The 15,097-nt window shown below is 39.9% G+C and overlaps 1 protein-coding gene and 1 non-coding gene across 6 annotated transcripts in view; both read left to right on the forward strand.

Annotated features, from left to right (window-relative positions):
- Window positions 1-15,097, forward strand: part of LOC124613896 (inositol polyphosphate-4-phosphatase type I A) — a 261,219-nt gene that overhangs the window by 186,379 nt on the left and 59,743 nt on the right. For all 5 annotated transcript variants that reach the window (XM_047142639.1, XM_047142641.1, XM_047142642.1 and 2 more), the window contains one exon: window positions 3,297-3,457. In XM_047142639.1, coding sequence (XP_046998595.1) covers window positions 3,297-3,457 — 161 coding nt within the window. The remainder of the gene's footprint in view (window positions 1-3,296; window positions 3,458-15,097) is intronic.
- Trnai-aau lies at window positions 2,136-2,208 on the forward strand. Its single transcript has one exon. It is a non-coding gene; the product is annotated as a tRNA-Ile (tRNA).

Consider the following 15,097-nt stretch of genomic DNA (forward strand, 5'->3'; position numbering starts at 1 on the left):
TCATTGCCCCACAGTTAGAAGAATATCAACCATGGATAATTTTCCAGCATGATGGAGCGCCCCCCCTCCCCTCTGGGCTTTGAGAGTGCATGATTTCCTGGATGAAACATTTCCGGATCGGTGGATTGGAATGAATGGTCCAACACCCTAAACCCTGGACACCATTCTTTCCAGACATTACATCCCATGACCCCTTTTTCTGGGGCTATATCAAGGACAGAGTGTTCGTCACACCAGTTGCTGACGTCGACGAACTGAAGGCTAGGATACAAGCTGCTGTGAGTACTGTGACAGAACACATCTTACAAAACACCTGGCGGGAACTGGAATACCACCTCAACATTCTCCGAGCTACCAAGGGAGCACATGTTGAGGTTTACTAACGTAAGTGGTTATAAAAAAAAAACTAGTAACACTAACTTATGTAACTGCATCAAACGTAAATTATTATGTGAAACAGTTAGTCTGTAATAAATTGTTATAATCAGGCAAGACTTTGTGCTCTCCCTGTATTGTTTAACCTCAATAGCCAAAGTTTCATCTGTAAATGTAAGAGAACCCCCAATTAATTTATTAAATACTGTAAAAATGTTTACCTCAGCAGCAGTAGTTTAATCTGTGAATATAAGACAATCCAATATTTTCCGATTGCCAAATTTGGGAAAAACCTCATCTTAGAGTCGAGTAAATATGTTACGCCCAAAAGAACAGACGCTGCATATATACACTGAACAACCAGAACCCTATATGACCACCAATCTAATAGCCAGTATGTCCACCTTTGGCATGGATAACAGTGGTGATGTCATTGCAATTAAGCAACAAAGCCTTTGTAGGTCACTGGAGGGAGTGGGAACCACATCTGCACACTCAAATCACCTAGTTATGGAGGGAGAGTGATAAACTCTGGTGCAACACTCAATCACATCCCAGATGTGTTCGATCAGGTTCAGGTCTGGCAAGTTGTAGGGGGGCAGCACATTAATTGGAACTCGCCACTGTGTTCCTTGAACTACTCCATCACACTCCTGGCCTTGTGATATGGTGCATTATCTCGCTGAAAAATACCACTGCCATCAAGAAATATGATAGTCATGAAGGCATGTACATGGTCTGCAACCAATTTACGGTACTCCTTTGCCATCATGTGGCCTTGCACGAGCTCTACTGGACCAGGGATGCCCACATGAATGTTCCCTGAAGTGTAATGGAGCCGCCGCCAGCTTCCCTCCATCCCGCAGTACAGGTGTCAAGGAGCTGTTCTCCTGTAAAGACAATGGATTCGTGCCCTCCCATCGGTATGCCGAAGAAGGTATTGAGTTTCATCGGACTGTGCAATAATCTGCCACTGTGCCAACATCCATTGCTGCTGGTGACGTTCCCATTTCAGTCGTAATCACCAATGTCGTGATGTTAACATTGGCACATGCATGGGTTGTCGTTTGCAGAAGCCTATTGTTAGTGTTCAGTACGCTGTGTGTTCAAGCACACGTGTCTTCCCCCCAGCATTAAAGTCAGATTTTAGTTCTGCCACAGTTTGCTGCCTATCCTGTTCGACATGGCTGCTCAACCTATAACATCCGACATCTGTAATAAGGGGTGGCCACCCAACTCCATGATGTCTGGACGTGGTTTCACCTTGGTTTCGCCATGTGGTGAAGATGCTCACCAGAGCACTCCTTAAACACATGACAGGTCTTGCAGTTTCCAAAAGGCTCGTGGTGAGCCTTCGAGCCATTACAATCTCTTCTCAGTCAAAGTCAGATATTTAATGCACTTTCCCCATTCTACACAAAGACAGCACACTCAGTGATACTACATGCACTATACATTTGTCTAACTGGCAGTCATTCCTTGCCAGGTGATGCTGCTGTCACCTGGATTGGTTTATATAGATAGTAGTTTGGTGGGCATAATGTCCCGGCTGATTAGTGTATATAATTAAGGTGAGACAGCCAATAATCTTTTCATTGTTGGTGCAGACTAGGTTTGAACTCTTACAGGAATCGGTGGTATGCTGCGATTAATGAGTGTAATCGGCAAGAGCCACTACATTAGTAGTATGTGGATAAGTTGAGAATGACGGTTGGATGGGTGGCATATAGGTTAGTCAGTGTAGTTGCAATGACCACTGTGTCCAGATGGCTTAGTGGTCAGAGCATCTGCCTAATAAGCAGGAGACCCAGGTTCAAATCCTAGTCCAGCACAAATTTTCAACTTTCCCCATTGATTTCAATTGATGCCCCACTTGCAGCCAGCCAACGTTTGCAACTCCTTTGTGTCTCAATTCATAATGAGTTTGAACGTGATATTATAGTTGGCACACGAGTGATGGGACACAGCATCTCTGAGGTAGCAATGAAGTGGGGATTTTCCCATATGATGATTTCACGAGTGTACCGTGAATATCAGGAATCCAAACTACCCAGACATGAACGTTATTGAGCATATCTGGGATGCCTTGTAATGTGCTGTTCACAAGAGATCTCCACCCCCTCATGCACTTAAGGATTTATGGACAGTCCTGCAGGATTCATGGTGTCAGTTCCCTCCAGCACTACTTCAGACATTAGTCAAATCCATGCCACATCATGTTGCAGCACTTCTGCGTGCTCATAGGGGCCATATAGGATATTAGTCAGATGTACCAGTTTCTTTGGCTCTTCAGTGTGTGTCTGTGTGTGTGTGTGTGTGTGTGTGTGTGTGTGTGTGTGTGTGTGTGTGGGTAGATGTTATCCTGAGCCTCATTTACTGTTACAGTTAGCAGATCTCAAATATTGGAGACATAAGTGCTTGCTTTGAGTATTTCCAGCTGCCGTGTTTCATGAGATTTTACTATGGGGTTATTGGCGTTTGCCACGAGGTTCGTGGCTCTGGACTATGAAGTTAACGAAGTGTGCCATGATTATAAAACAAGAAGTTCAGTGGATCTGGATTGCAATGAGCGGATCTGAATTGCAATGAACATGCACATGCACATGCACATGCACTCTCATCAACAGAATATGTATCTAAATGAAATAAAATAATAACAAGAAATAAGTATCTGCAATTCAGTGGTTGAGTTGTTTTTGGGAACAGGTTGCATTTAAAACCGTAAATACTCAGTATGTTTTTGGTGAACTGTATGCTTTGAGAAATTTAGAAGATAGATGTTAATTTACTTTTTTTTTTCTTTTTTTCTCAGATTCAGTTTGTTGAGAAGAACTGATGATAAAATTGAAATAAATGGTTCCCTGTAATACCTGTGCTGATTTACTCTTAGTAAATTAGAAATAACATTTTTATTTTTGCAGAGCGCTTTGGATCCAGGAAGAAAAAGAACTGCTCCAGGAGGTAGCGGGCATGGGAGAGTTACGTGAACCTTGGCACTCAAGACAAGTTGAACTGCTTGACAGGCATCTACAGCTGTTGCACCTTTACTCTCAAGCGAAGGAGAATCTGGCAGTCCATCGTGGTATTTATCTTTTTTTTTTTTCCGTGTGTTTGTTTTCATGATCAATGTAAATAGTACCTAGATTCTGACAGTTATTAAAGACCATTCTGTAATTGATTGTGCATTAACCGAGTGTGACAGGAAACTCTTGTTTTATTGTGTGTATATGGAACTACCTTTTATGCAGCTACTGTTAGTTCATTTATGTTTAGCTATGTTCTATAACTTTGCAAAAGGTATAAACAATACACCATAATCATCCTGATACAAGCCATAATTCCACTTTTTATCTGAGCTGCCTTAACACTGTGGTATCATATTTTGTTTTCACTTTGTATTGTAATATAGCTGACATTGTTTTGAGTCTTGAGTAAGTTTGTGATCATTGTAATGTCATGTTGTTCTACTCTTATATAATATTTTGTAGACTTTCTATGAGAGCTAATTGTCAGTATACGCTTTGGCACGAATCTACCAGTTAGTTATGTGCAGTGTCATGATATCATTCAGTCTTCATGAAGAAAATTTGTCTGCTAAATACAATAGTGAAAGAAATTGTACACTTACTGTTAAAATCAGGTGATATTAATGAGGATAGCTTTTTCTAACAAGAAACTACTAACATGAAAGTGAGTGTTGTGCTTAAAGCACAGTGCCATTGAAAGAAGTGCAGTTTATCTATATAAATGAAAAATTATTGATAGAACTACTGTTGATAAGTCTCTTGTAAACCATTCAAATACAAAGAAGATGCTTCAGTGGTCCAAGAAGCACAGAACATGGATTACTGGCTAACAAGTAATGTGGTCTTACTGAGTCCATTGCTGCTTCACATACTAAAGTATGGAGAATGTCTAGGGGAGCATACCGATGAGACTGTTTTCTTCCAACTATAGAGCAAGAATGTTCTATATTGGTTTTAGGTGGTCATACCATGATTTTCAGTGAATCCTATGTAACACTGTAGGGAAAAGTAACTGGTAAAGTTTATTACGCTATACAGGATGGCTACTGGGCACTGTGCACTGTTTTCTTTTAACCAACTGTCCAGAGTCTTTTGCACCACCCTGTGGAATGGACTGTTGCTCAGACGCACAGGCATTTATTTCAGCTTGTAATTGTGTCTTCAAACATAATTCCCCTTGTCAAAATACTGTAAATGTCCAAGATTGGTTTGATGAGCATTATGCTGATCTACATCTACATCTATATCTACATCCACATCCATACTCCGCGAGCCACCTGACAGTGTGTGGCGGAGGTTACCTTGAGTACCTCTATTGGTTTTCCTTTCTATTCCAGTCTCGTATTGTTCGTGGAAAGAAAGTTAGTCGGTATGCCTCTGTGTGGGCTCTAATCTCTCTGATTTTATCCTCATGGTCTCTTCGCGAGATATACGTAGGAGGGAGCAATATACTGTTTGACTCCTCGGTGAAGGTATGTTCTGGAAACTTCAACAAAAGCCCGTACCAAGCTACTGAGCGTCTCTCTTGCAGAGTCTTCCACTGTAGTTTATGTGTCATCTCTGTAATGCTTTCGCGATTACTAAATGATCCTGTAACGAAGTGTGCTGATCTCCATTGGATCTTCTCTAACTCTTCTATCAACCCTATCTGGTACAGATACCACACCGGTGAGCAATATTCAAGCAGTGGGCGAACAAGTGTACTGTAACCTACTTCCTTTGTTTTCTGACTACATTTCCTTAGGATTCTTCCAATGAATCTCAGTCTGGCATCTGCTTTACCGATGATTAATTTTATATGGTCATTCCATTTTAAATCACTCCTAATGCCTACTCCCAGATAATTTATGGAATTAACTGCTTCCAGTTGCTGACCCGCTATATTGCAGCTAAATGATAAATGATCTTTATTTCTGTGTATTTGCAGCACATTACACTTGTCTACATTGAGATTCAATTGCCATTCCCTGCACCATGCATCAATTCGTTGCAGATCCTCCTGCATTTCAGTACAATTTTCCATTGTTACAACCTCTCGATATACTACAGCATCATCCGCAAAAAGCCTCAGTGAACTTACGATGTTATCCACAAGGTCATTTATATGTATTGTGAATAGCATCGGTCCTACAATACTCCCCTGCGGCACATCTGAAATCACTCTTAGTTCGGAAGACTTCTCTCCATTGAGAATGACATGCTGCGTTCTGATCTAATAGGTTTTGCCTGACCTTATTCCCTGACCTCCACAATCACTCGATGAGAATCCTGCAAAATATGTTATTACATTTCAACAGTTCCTTGTGAGGAATGGTATAAAATCTCATTAACCAACATTCAGGATATATGTGTTTTGGTCCTTAGAAAAATTCAGGTTCTATTCAATGCCAAAGAGTGCCTACACCATAAGTGAGGGTTCATGTTATACTGTCCTGTTTTTTTACATTATTTTGTACAACATTATCAGGGTAGACATCTTAGTAAACATTGTGTTCCTTGATTTTATTGAATAGACCAATAGATGAAAAATACTAAAAAGGCGAACTACCCACAGACTTCCATCTTAGAAAATCTATTATCTATTTGAGGAAGTTTGTCATCTATTTGAGCAATAATTGAATGTTTCCTTCCTTTTGAGAAAATCTGAAAATCTACAATTTGTTGGTGTGAAGCCTTGCAAAATTGATTCAGATGCTTCACTTCCTTGTGTGAGAACCATGTGACAATCTCCTGATGGATATTAATTTGCAAAGTCACAAAAAATTGGCATAGTAAACTAACTTAACTATAAGTATTCAGTTTTGTTTTGTTTTGCATCTTTTGTTAATCAGCTGTATTCCCTCAACTAGTTTTCTTCCCAAGTTGAACAGTTGCTGGCAAGTTGACTTCCTATCTAAATATTCACTTAACTATTTCACTTGATCCAGCGACAAAATTGATTGAAATTGAAAAAATGAATTCACAGTATATTTTGTTCTAATAGATCAGAACCCACCGGATTTTAATGTGATAGACTGTTTTTGGCAAAAAACATCTGTAATAAAAAAAGTGACAGAGAAACAAGTTGCTTGCACTAGAGATGAACTTTAGGAGACAAATTTGTGACATCTCCAAGCTGGATCAAGTACCAAACATCAACAAAAGAGACGCCATGGGTGTCGGCAAATCAGTAATGGACACTATAGAGGTGAAACTGGTGTGCAAAGGTTGTCTGGGTAGAGTGGCTTGCACCTGTCATATTAGGTTTAGATGCCCCGAGGTGGATGGAGAAACTATGACGTTGTTGTTGTTGTTGTTGTTATCTTCAGTCCTGAGACTGGTTTGATGCAGCTCTTCATCCTACTCTATCCTGTGCAAGCTTCTTCATCTCCCAGTACTTGCTGCAACCTACATCCTTCTGAATCTGCTTAGTGTATTCATCTCTACGATTTTTACCCTCCACGCTGCCCTCCAATGCTAAATTTGTGATCCCTTGATGCCTCAGAACATGCCTACCAACCGGTCCCTTCTTCTTGTCAGGTTGTGCCACAAACTCCTCTTCTCCCCAATTCTATTCAATATCTCCTCATTAGTTATGTGATCTACCCATCTAATCTTCACAGGGTGCATACGACCCAGGACAACCGGGAGATCCGGGAAAAACCCGGGAATTTTTTCATCTGGGAGAAAACCGGGAAAAACCCGGGATATTTTTATAATTCTGGGAATTTTTCATTGTTTTCGTTTTCAGTTAAATTTTTGTAATTTTGACTGTATATTACTGCATCCCGCTACTGCAGAATAATACTTTAATGAGAGAAAAAAACGAAAATAACTTAAATTGCAAAGGAAACGCGCCATATACAACGACGACACACATTGCTCATGCAAGCGTCTGCCAGTTGAAAATGTGTCAAAGCCTTTAGGAAGACTATTCAGTGCTTCATAACAACAAATTGCCTCCAATGAGCATGAAGCTGCAACTGTTTACATTCGATTTGTTTTAGCAGTTACGCGCAGGCTCATGTGCATTTGCAGTTGAGTCACGTTTGAGTAGTGGATTCTCCCGCTTCTGGCAACAGGAATGTGGCTGTTGGCTGTACAAGCAGTCGCAGCAAGCAGCTAGATGCTACCGGGAATTCATATTCTTGAGGGAAAAAAACTTGTTTCACAAAGCACCTAGCATCCAGCGCACGTTTGCCTATCGATTATTCATATGATTTTGAAACGCTTCCCTGTTGGTTTTTGAACATATTTTGATTTCAGCATGAATCAGGAGAGGCACCACGGGATATTTCAATTTCCACTCTCCTGAATATAGTTTGGACGTGGGGTAGAAAAACGCTTTATGAAGAGGCGTGGTGCTACACTTTGGCATACTTAAGACCAAATAATATGTCTTACATTTCCTCAAATATATATGTTTTATGTTTCAGACTTTTCAGAAAGATGTGCGCTACAAGATAAACATATTTTGAAAATTCGATGTTTTTTGGTATTGACCCGGTTCGCAAATGTCGTAGATCTGGGGCTGATGCGCAGAGCAGTCTGAGTTATAGTGGGTAGTCTCCACGTGACCCATGTTTACATTTAGTGATTTTGCTGTTTCTCCTTCGTTTACTCTCACGTCAAATGAAAACAAAACGGATATATGTGGCAGGGAGCTATCAAGTGAATTAAAACACATTCACATAATTACGGAAGGCTGAAATATATCATAAGTTTCAGATCTTATTTTATTTCCACCTTTCTGACAGTCAAGCATTAATAGCCTTGCAGAACAATGAAGCTATTTTTGTTTGTTTGCTAACGAAATTTGACTTTCGTTAACCTTTTCCATAGAGGCAGTCAATGTATTTGAAACGAAATGTTTAATTCCACAGTACTGGTTTGTTTCAACTGTTCGCTGCATTTCAAATGCATGTTTTCATCTTCTAGCACTTATGGCATTATGCCATAATAAAGAACCAAACATGATATAATACAGTACTGGTGCTCCAAGAAAATTTGCATCCCAATAACCACACTGAAAAGCTTAATATCAGGTCGAGGTCTACTTAATTGGTAATCTGGACATACGAATGTGCCCTTAAGTATGCACTTTAAATGTGCACATTTTAATATGGTTCACGAAGTTCCGATGCTCTTGCAGTATCCTCTGATGTGTTGTTTCTTTTATGACATAATGTATGATCTTTCAATGTCTTACACGTATGTACATACGGGCTTCCTACATCATGGTAGCTGCACAAGCCCGCAGTGTCGCCTGTTACCTGCGCTCTCTGGCAACTGCTGAAACGAACCTATTTCTAACATTTTGCGGGAAAATATTGCAAATAGTGGTTTGAAAAGCGTTACTTTCAAACTAAATATCCTTTTACGAAAGTTATGTACAAGAATCTACCATGAATTTATTAAATCACAGAGCGCTTGACTCTCAATTAAAAATCAACTCTTTGATGACGAGCCATTTAGAAGAATTTCGAACCCTGAAGATAAGACATTTATGTCATCATTAAAAATTTTACTGGCACATTTATGTGATATAACTTAAAGTGTAACACGCGCAAAAAAAGATCAACATATATGTGAAAGCTTTGCTTTTCTTGTAGCAACACTATGTATATTAATTTAAACTATTAACTTTCCCTGTTTGTGTGTTCATGCTACTTAACAGTGATGTTGCCGTTGGCTGACTACATCACATGCCCTATGCTCTGAATATCCGCTGTCATTGACTGGCAAGGTCACGTGACATGAGCTACGAACGACTTACAAAAGCGCATCGAAATCTCAGTTTCAATGATTCAGAAAGTAACATGCGGTGTTTGGTGGAATTCCAATGTATGCTTTCGTAATACGAAAATACGCAGCGTACATGTTGCTGCACATCAAAGATATTTCCAAATCGTGCCTTTTTCCCTGAGTTTCGTTTTCTAAAGTAAATTGTACGCCCATGTATAAAACCCCATTCAAAGGATTGATAAAGGAAAATATACTGTCACCCGGGAGAAAGTGTATTTTTAACCGGGAAATCCGGGAAAAATCCGGGAATTTTTTTTCCTTGTCCACGTATACACCCTGCTTCAGCATTCTTCTGTAGAACCACATTTTGAAAGCTTCTACTCTCTTCTTGTCCAAACTATTTAACGTCCAACTTTCACTTCCATACATGGCTACACTCCATACAAATACTTTCAGAAACGATTTCCTGACACTTAAATCTGTACTCGATGTTAACAAATATCTCTTCTTCAGAAACGCTTTCCTTGCCATTGCCAGTCTACATTTTATATCCTCTCTACTTCGACCATCATCAGTTATTTTGCTCCCCAAATAGCAAAACTACTTTAAGTGTCTCATTTCCTAATCTAATTCCCTCAGCATCACCCGACTTAATTCGACTACATTCCATTATCCTCGTTTTGCTTTTGTTGAGTTTCATCTTATATCCTCCTTTCAAGACACTGTCCATTCCGTTCAACTGCTCTTCCAAGTCCTTTGCTGTCACTGACAGAATTACAATGTCATCGGCGAACCTCAACGTTTTTATTTCTTCTCCATGGACTTTAATACCTACTCCAAATTTTTCTTTTGTTTCCTTTATTGCTTGCTCAATATACAGATTGAATAACATCGGGGAAAGGCTACAAACCTGTCTCACTCCCTTCCCAACTGCTGCTTCCCTTTCATGGCCCTCGACTCTCATAACTGCAGTCTGGTTTCTGTACAAATTGTAAATAGCCTTTCGCTCCCTGTATTTTACCCCTGCCACCTTCAGAATTTGAAAAAGAGTATTCCAGTTAACATTGCCAAAAGTTTTCTCTAAGTCTACAAATGCTAGAAATGTAGGTTTGCCTTTCCTTAATCTATTTTCTAAGATAAGTCGTAGGGTCAGTATTGCCTCACGTGTTCCAATATTTCTGCGGAATCCAAACTGATCTTTGCCGACATCGGCTTCTACCAGTTTGTCCATTCATCTGTAAAGAAATCGCGTTAGTATTTTGCAGCTGTGACTTATTAAACTGATAGTTCGGTAATTTTCACATCTGTCAACATCTGCTTTCTTTGGGATTTGAATTATTATATTCTTCTTGAAGTGTGAGGGTATTTCGCCTGTCTCATACATCTTGCTCACCAGACGGTAGATTTCTGTAAGGACTGGCTCTCCCAAGGCTGTCAGTAGTTCTAATGGAATGTTGTCTATTCCCGGGGCCTTGTGTCAACTTAGGTCTTTCAGTGCTCTGTCAAACTCTTCACGCAGTATCATATCTCCCATTTCATCTTCATCTACATCCTCTTCCATTTCCATGATATAGTCCTCAAGAACATCGCCCCCTTATAGACCCTCTATATTCTCCTTCCACCTTTCTGCTTTCCCTTCTTTGCTTAGAACTGGGTTTCCATCTGAGCTCTTGATATTCATGCAAGTGGTTCTCTTTTCTCCAAAGGTCTCTTTAATTTCCCTGTACGCAGTATCTATCTTACCCCTCGTGAGATAAGCCTCTACATCCTTACATTTGTCCTCTAGCCATCCCTGCTTAGCCATTTTGCACTTCCTGTCGATCTCATTTCTGAGACGTTTGTATTCCTTTTTGCCTGCTTCAATTACTGCATTTTTATTTTTTCTCCTTTAATCAATTAAATTCAATATATCTTCTGTTACCCAAGGATATCTACTAGCCCTCGTTTTTTTACCTACTTGATCCTCTGCGGCCTTCACTACTTCATCCCTCAAAGCTATCCATTCTTCTTCTACTTTATTTCTTTCCCCCATTTCTGTCAATTGTTCCCTTATGCTCTCCCTGAAACTCTGTACAACCTCTGGTTCTTTCAGTTTATCCAGGTCCCATCTTCTTAAATTCCCACCTTTTTGCAGTTTCTTCAGTTTCAATCCACAGTTCATAACCAATAGTCTGTGGTCAGAGTCCACATCTGCCCCTGGAAATGTCTTACAATTTAGAAACTGGTTCCTAAATCTCTGTCTTACCATTATATAATCTATCTGATACCTTCTAGTATCTCCAGGATTCTTCCATGTATACAACCTTCTTTTATGATTCTTGAACCAAGTGTTAGCTATGATTAAGTTATGCTCTGTGCAAAATTCTACGAGACGGCTTCCTCTTTCATTTCTCTCCCCGAATCCATATTCACCCCTTTTCCTACTCTCGAATTCCAGTCACCCATGACTATTAAATTTTCGTCTCCCTTCACTACCTGAATAATTTCTTTTATCTCATCATACATTTCATCAATTTCTTCATCATCTGCAGAACTAGTTGGCATATAAACTTGTACTACTGTAGTAGGCATGGGCTTCGTGTCTATCTTGGCCACAATAATGCGTTCACTATGCTGTTGGTAGTAGCTTACCCGCACTCCTATTTTTTTATTCATTATTAAACCTACTCCTGCATTACCACTATTTGATTTTGTATTTATAACCCTGTATTCACCTGACGAAAAGTCTTGTTCCTCCTGCCACCGAACTTCACTAATTACCACTATATCTAACTCCAACCTATCCATCCCCTTTTTAAATTTTCTAACCTACCTGCCCGATTAAGGGATCTGACATTCCACGCTCCGATCCGTAGAACGCCAGTTTTCTTTCTCCTGATAACGACGTCCTCTTGAGTAGTCCCCGCCCTGAGATCCGAATGGGGGACTATTTTACCTCCAGAATATTTTACCCAAGAGGATGCCATCATCATTTAACCATACAGTAAAGCTGCATGCCCTTGTTAAAAATTACGGCTGTAGTTTCCCCTTGCTTTCAGCCGTTCGCAGTACCCACACATCAAGGCCGTTTTGGTTAGTGGTGCAAGGCCAGATCAGTCAATCATCCAGACTGTTGCCCCTGCAACTACTGAAAAGGCTGCTGCCCCTCTTCAGGAACCACACGTTTGTCTGGCCTCTCAACAGATACCCCTCCGTTGTGGTTGCACCTACGGTACAGCCATCTGTATCGCTGAGGCATGCAAGCCTCCCCACCAACGGCAAGGTCCATGGTTCATGAGGGCAAAGTGCAAACAAATTAGTGACATACAAATATACACCTCATTGCACTGCGATATTTAACGTAAGTTCAACAGCATCTCACTGGATGTCCTTCGGGCAGATACAACTAAGTAGTGACCTGTCAAGAGCATGAAGCCCATTGCTGTCAGTGGCCGCCGCTTATCACAACACAGAAGTCCATCTCACTGGCAGCGGTGCGTAGATTGCGGATTGCGCCGCACTTACGGTTGGCGGGGACCTTCAAAGTGCCATCCAGGGTGCCAGTCAGAAACTGTCTCAGTGTGCCAGCTTCAGTTGTGTCCATTGGCAAGGACACAACAGAAACATTTAAAATGGTATGGACATCTGGAAAGGATGATGGTAGCCAATGGCCAGAGAGAGTGTAGCACTGGACCTCAGCAGAAAGAAGAAAGCTTGGGCAACCAAGAGGAGCTGGAGTTGAGAGGTCAGGGACACACTGGGTGCCAGAGGACTACAAGAAGGAGATTGTCAGGATTGGAAGAAGGGGAAAACAGAAAGTGGGAAGCAGTACCAGATGTAGAATACTCAGAAGATGTTGATGATGATGATGATGATGATGATGATGATGGACTCTGAATTGATACATCATAATTGGCAGCTGTGTACTGTCCACTGCTGATGCCTCGCACCCCTGGTGGTAGCTGCTGCATGTCATCTGTGTTGCTGACTCACCCCTGGTTCCCATTGCTGTTTGTTGGCTCATTGCTCATAATTTAGCTGATGGGTGTTGCCTGACTGTGCCATGTGAAAATTGTTTATTGTGGGTTGCAGGCTGCCAGTCTTAGTTAAACTACTGTGTACTGTACCGTTTCTTCTTTGAACTAATCTTACCCCACATTCAGCTCGTGTCCGAAGAACTTTTAATGCATGTAAATCTTTTGTATTTCCTTGTCACGTTTAATGTACGAATAAAATCTTCTTGAGAAAAATGTAAAATTGTGGTCTTATATTTTAAATATTATTTATAATTCTTGTTTGTTGCCACAAGTCATTTGATAATGTATAGTGGCATATCAGTATTCTTGTGTATTTCCATGACAATAGCTTGTTAGTTTATGTTACGAAGAAAAATATACTTTTATATTGTAGATAATAAGTAATATTTAAAAATTACTTTTGGTTCAAATATGCAGCACATAATAACTTCTTGAAGTGTGGATTAAATATTTATAAAGCACTAGCTGGGGTACCCGGCTTTGCTCAGGGTGCTCCTATGAAATTATATGAGAGTTGAAATTTTATAAAAAGTAAAAAAAAATTATTGAAAACATATTCTAACTATTTACAACACTTGTTCATAAATAACATTGTTCATTTTGTTATCTGGGGTATATTGTACAAATTTGTCCAATTTCCTACTTAGAGCAAGGTACATATAGTTGACCGTGTGAGGAGTGGCAGTCTTAGAGGATGGTGCCACAATATTTTAAAGTTTGTCCTTGCGCTATGTTAACGGTAAAACTGTAGGCTAATATGTTTGGAAATTGCAGTCTTCTAAACTGGAATGGCAATTCAGTGGAGATCAGTGGTATTCCTAGGATATATGGAGTATGTCCTTTGTACTTTCCAGTCATAAGTTCGGCCTTGATGATGTTATTCGATGGCTGTTTGGCGATCATCCTTGTTCCATCACATAGTTTTGGTGAGTTGAGATTTTTGAATAGTATTATTGGAGATCCAATTTTAAGTTGAAGGCAGTGTAAGGGCATTCCTGATACATGCAAAAAGTTTAGAAATTCTTCAACATTTACCATAATGTGAATCGACTTCTATATTCTCTCTTCACCGGTGATATCATTGGCATTATTATTTTTAGTTGCCAAAGTTTCCTTTCAAATAGCCAGTCCAGATTGGTATGATTGTGAACAATGTTTGATGTATTTGGTTGATGAATTCATTTTCAGCAGTGGCTATGTTGCAGAAATCACTGTTGAATTTAATGAGGTTGGTCATTCTGGTCAGTAGGATATGTACCTTCATGTATTTGTAAAAGTTGTTGAGCAAAATGTACTGTTATTCCATCTTTCGATAGTTCAACTCTCATATATTTTGTTAGTCGCAGCATTTGTATGTGTGAGCAGAGATGTGATTTTTGTAGGGCAGAATGAGCAGTTTGCCATCGTTCCATAAGTGTGGCTGCAATGCCGGATGATGCTGGTGCAAGTGCGATGTGTAGTTTAGCATGTATTTTTGCAAGCAATAGATATATGAGAAACATTTTCCCAGTACCAGCTGGTGCATCCAAGTAAGTAATCCCACCATTGTTGTTGTCGATCTGGTCCATGATAATGTTGTGAATTTCCTTTTGATTGTCATTGAGGAGTGGTTTTATTGTGAGCAGCAGTGTATTGAAGTAGTTCATTGATGTAGCTTTTCTCCTTTGTAATTTACCAATTTATCACACTGGTAGCATCTTTTCAAGGTTCTTGAATCCCAAGCTGTACAAAGGTATGGTTGTTGATTGCTAAACATTTATCTTCTAGACGAATCAGTGTTTCATTGAAGATTTCATTGTTGAATTTGATGGTCAGTTGAGGGTCAGCTTGTTGGATTTACAGTATGTCATCACTCATCCTCTCTTTGAAGGAGTTGCATAGCTGTTTCAGATTCAATGGGTTATTTGTTGTTAGAATTATGGTGAATAAGTCTCTCATTTGTTCCCAGCTGAGGCT

Source organism: Schistocerca americana, chromosome 4 (genome assembly GCF_021461395.2).
Source record: "Schistocerca americana isolate TAMUIC-IGC-003095 chromosome 4, iqSchAmer2.1, whole genome shotgun sequence".
NCBI lineage: Eukaryota > Metazoa > Arthropoda > Insecta > Orthoptera > Acrididae > Schistocerca > Schistocerca americana.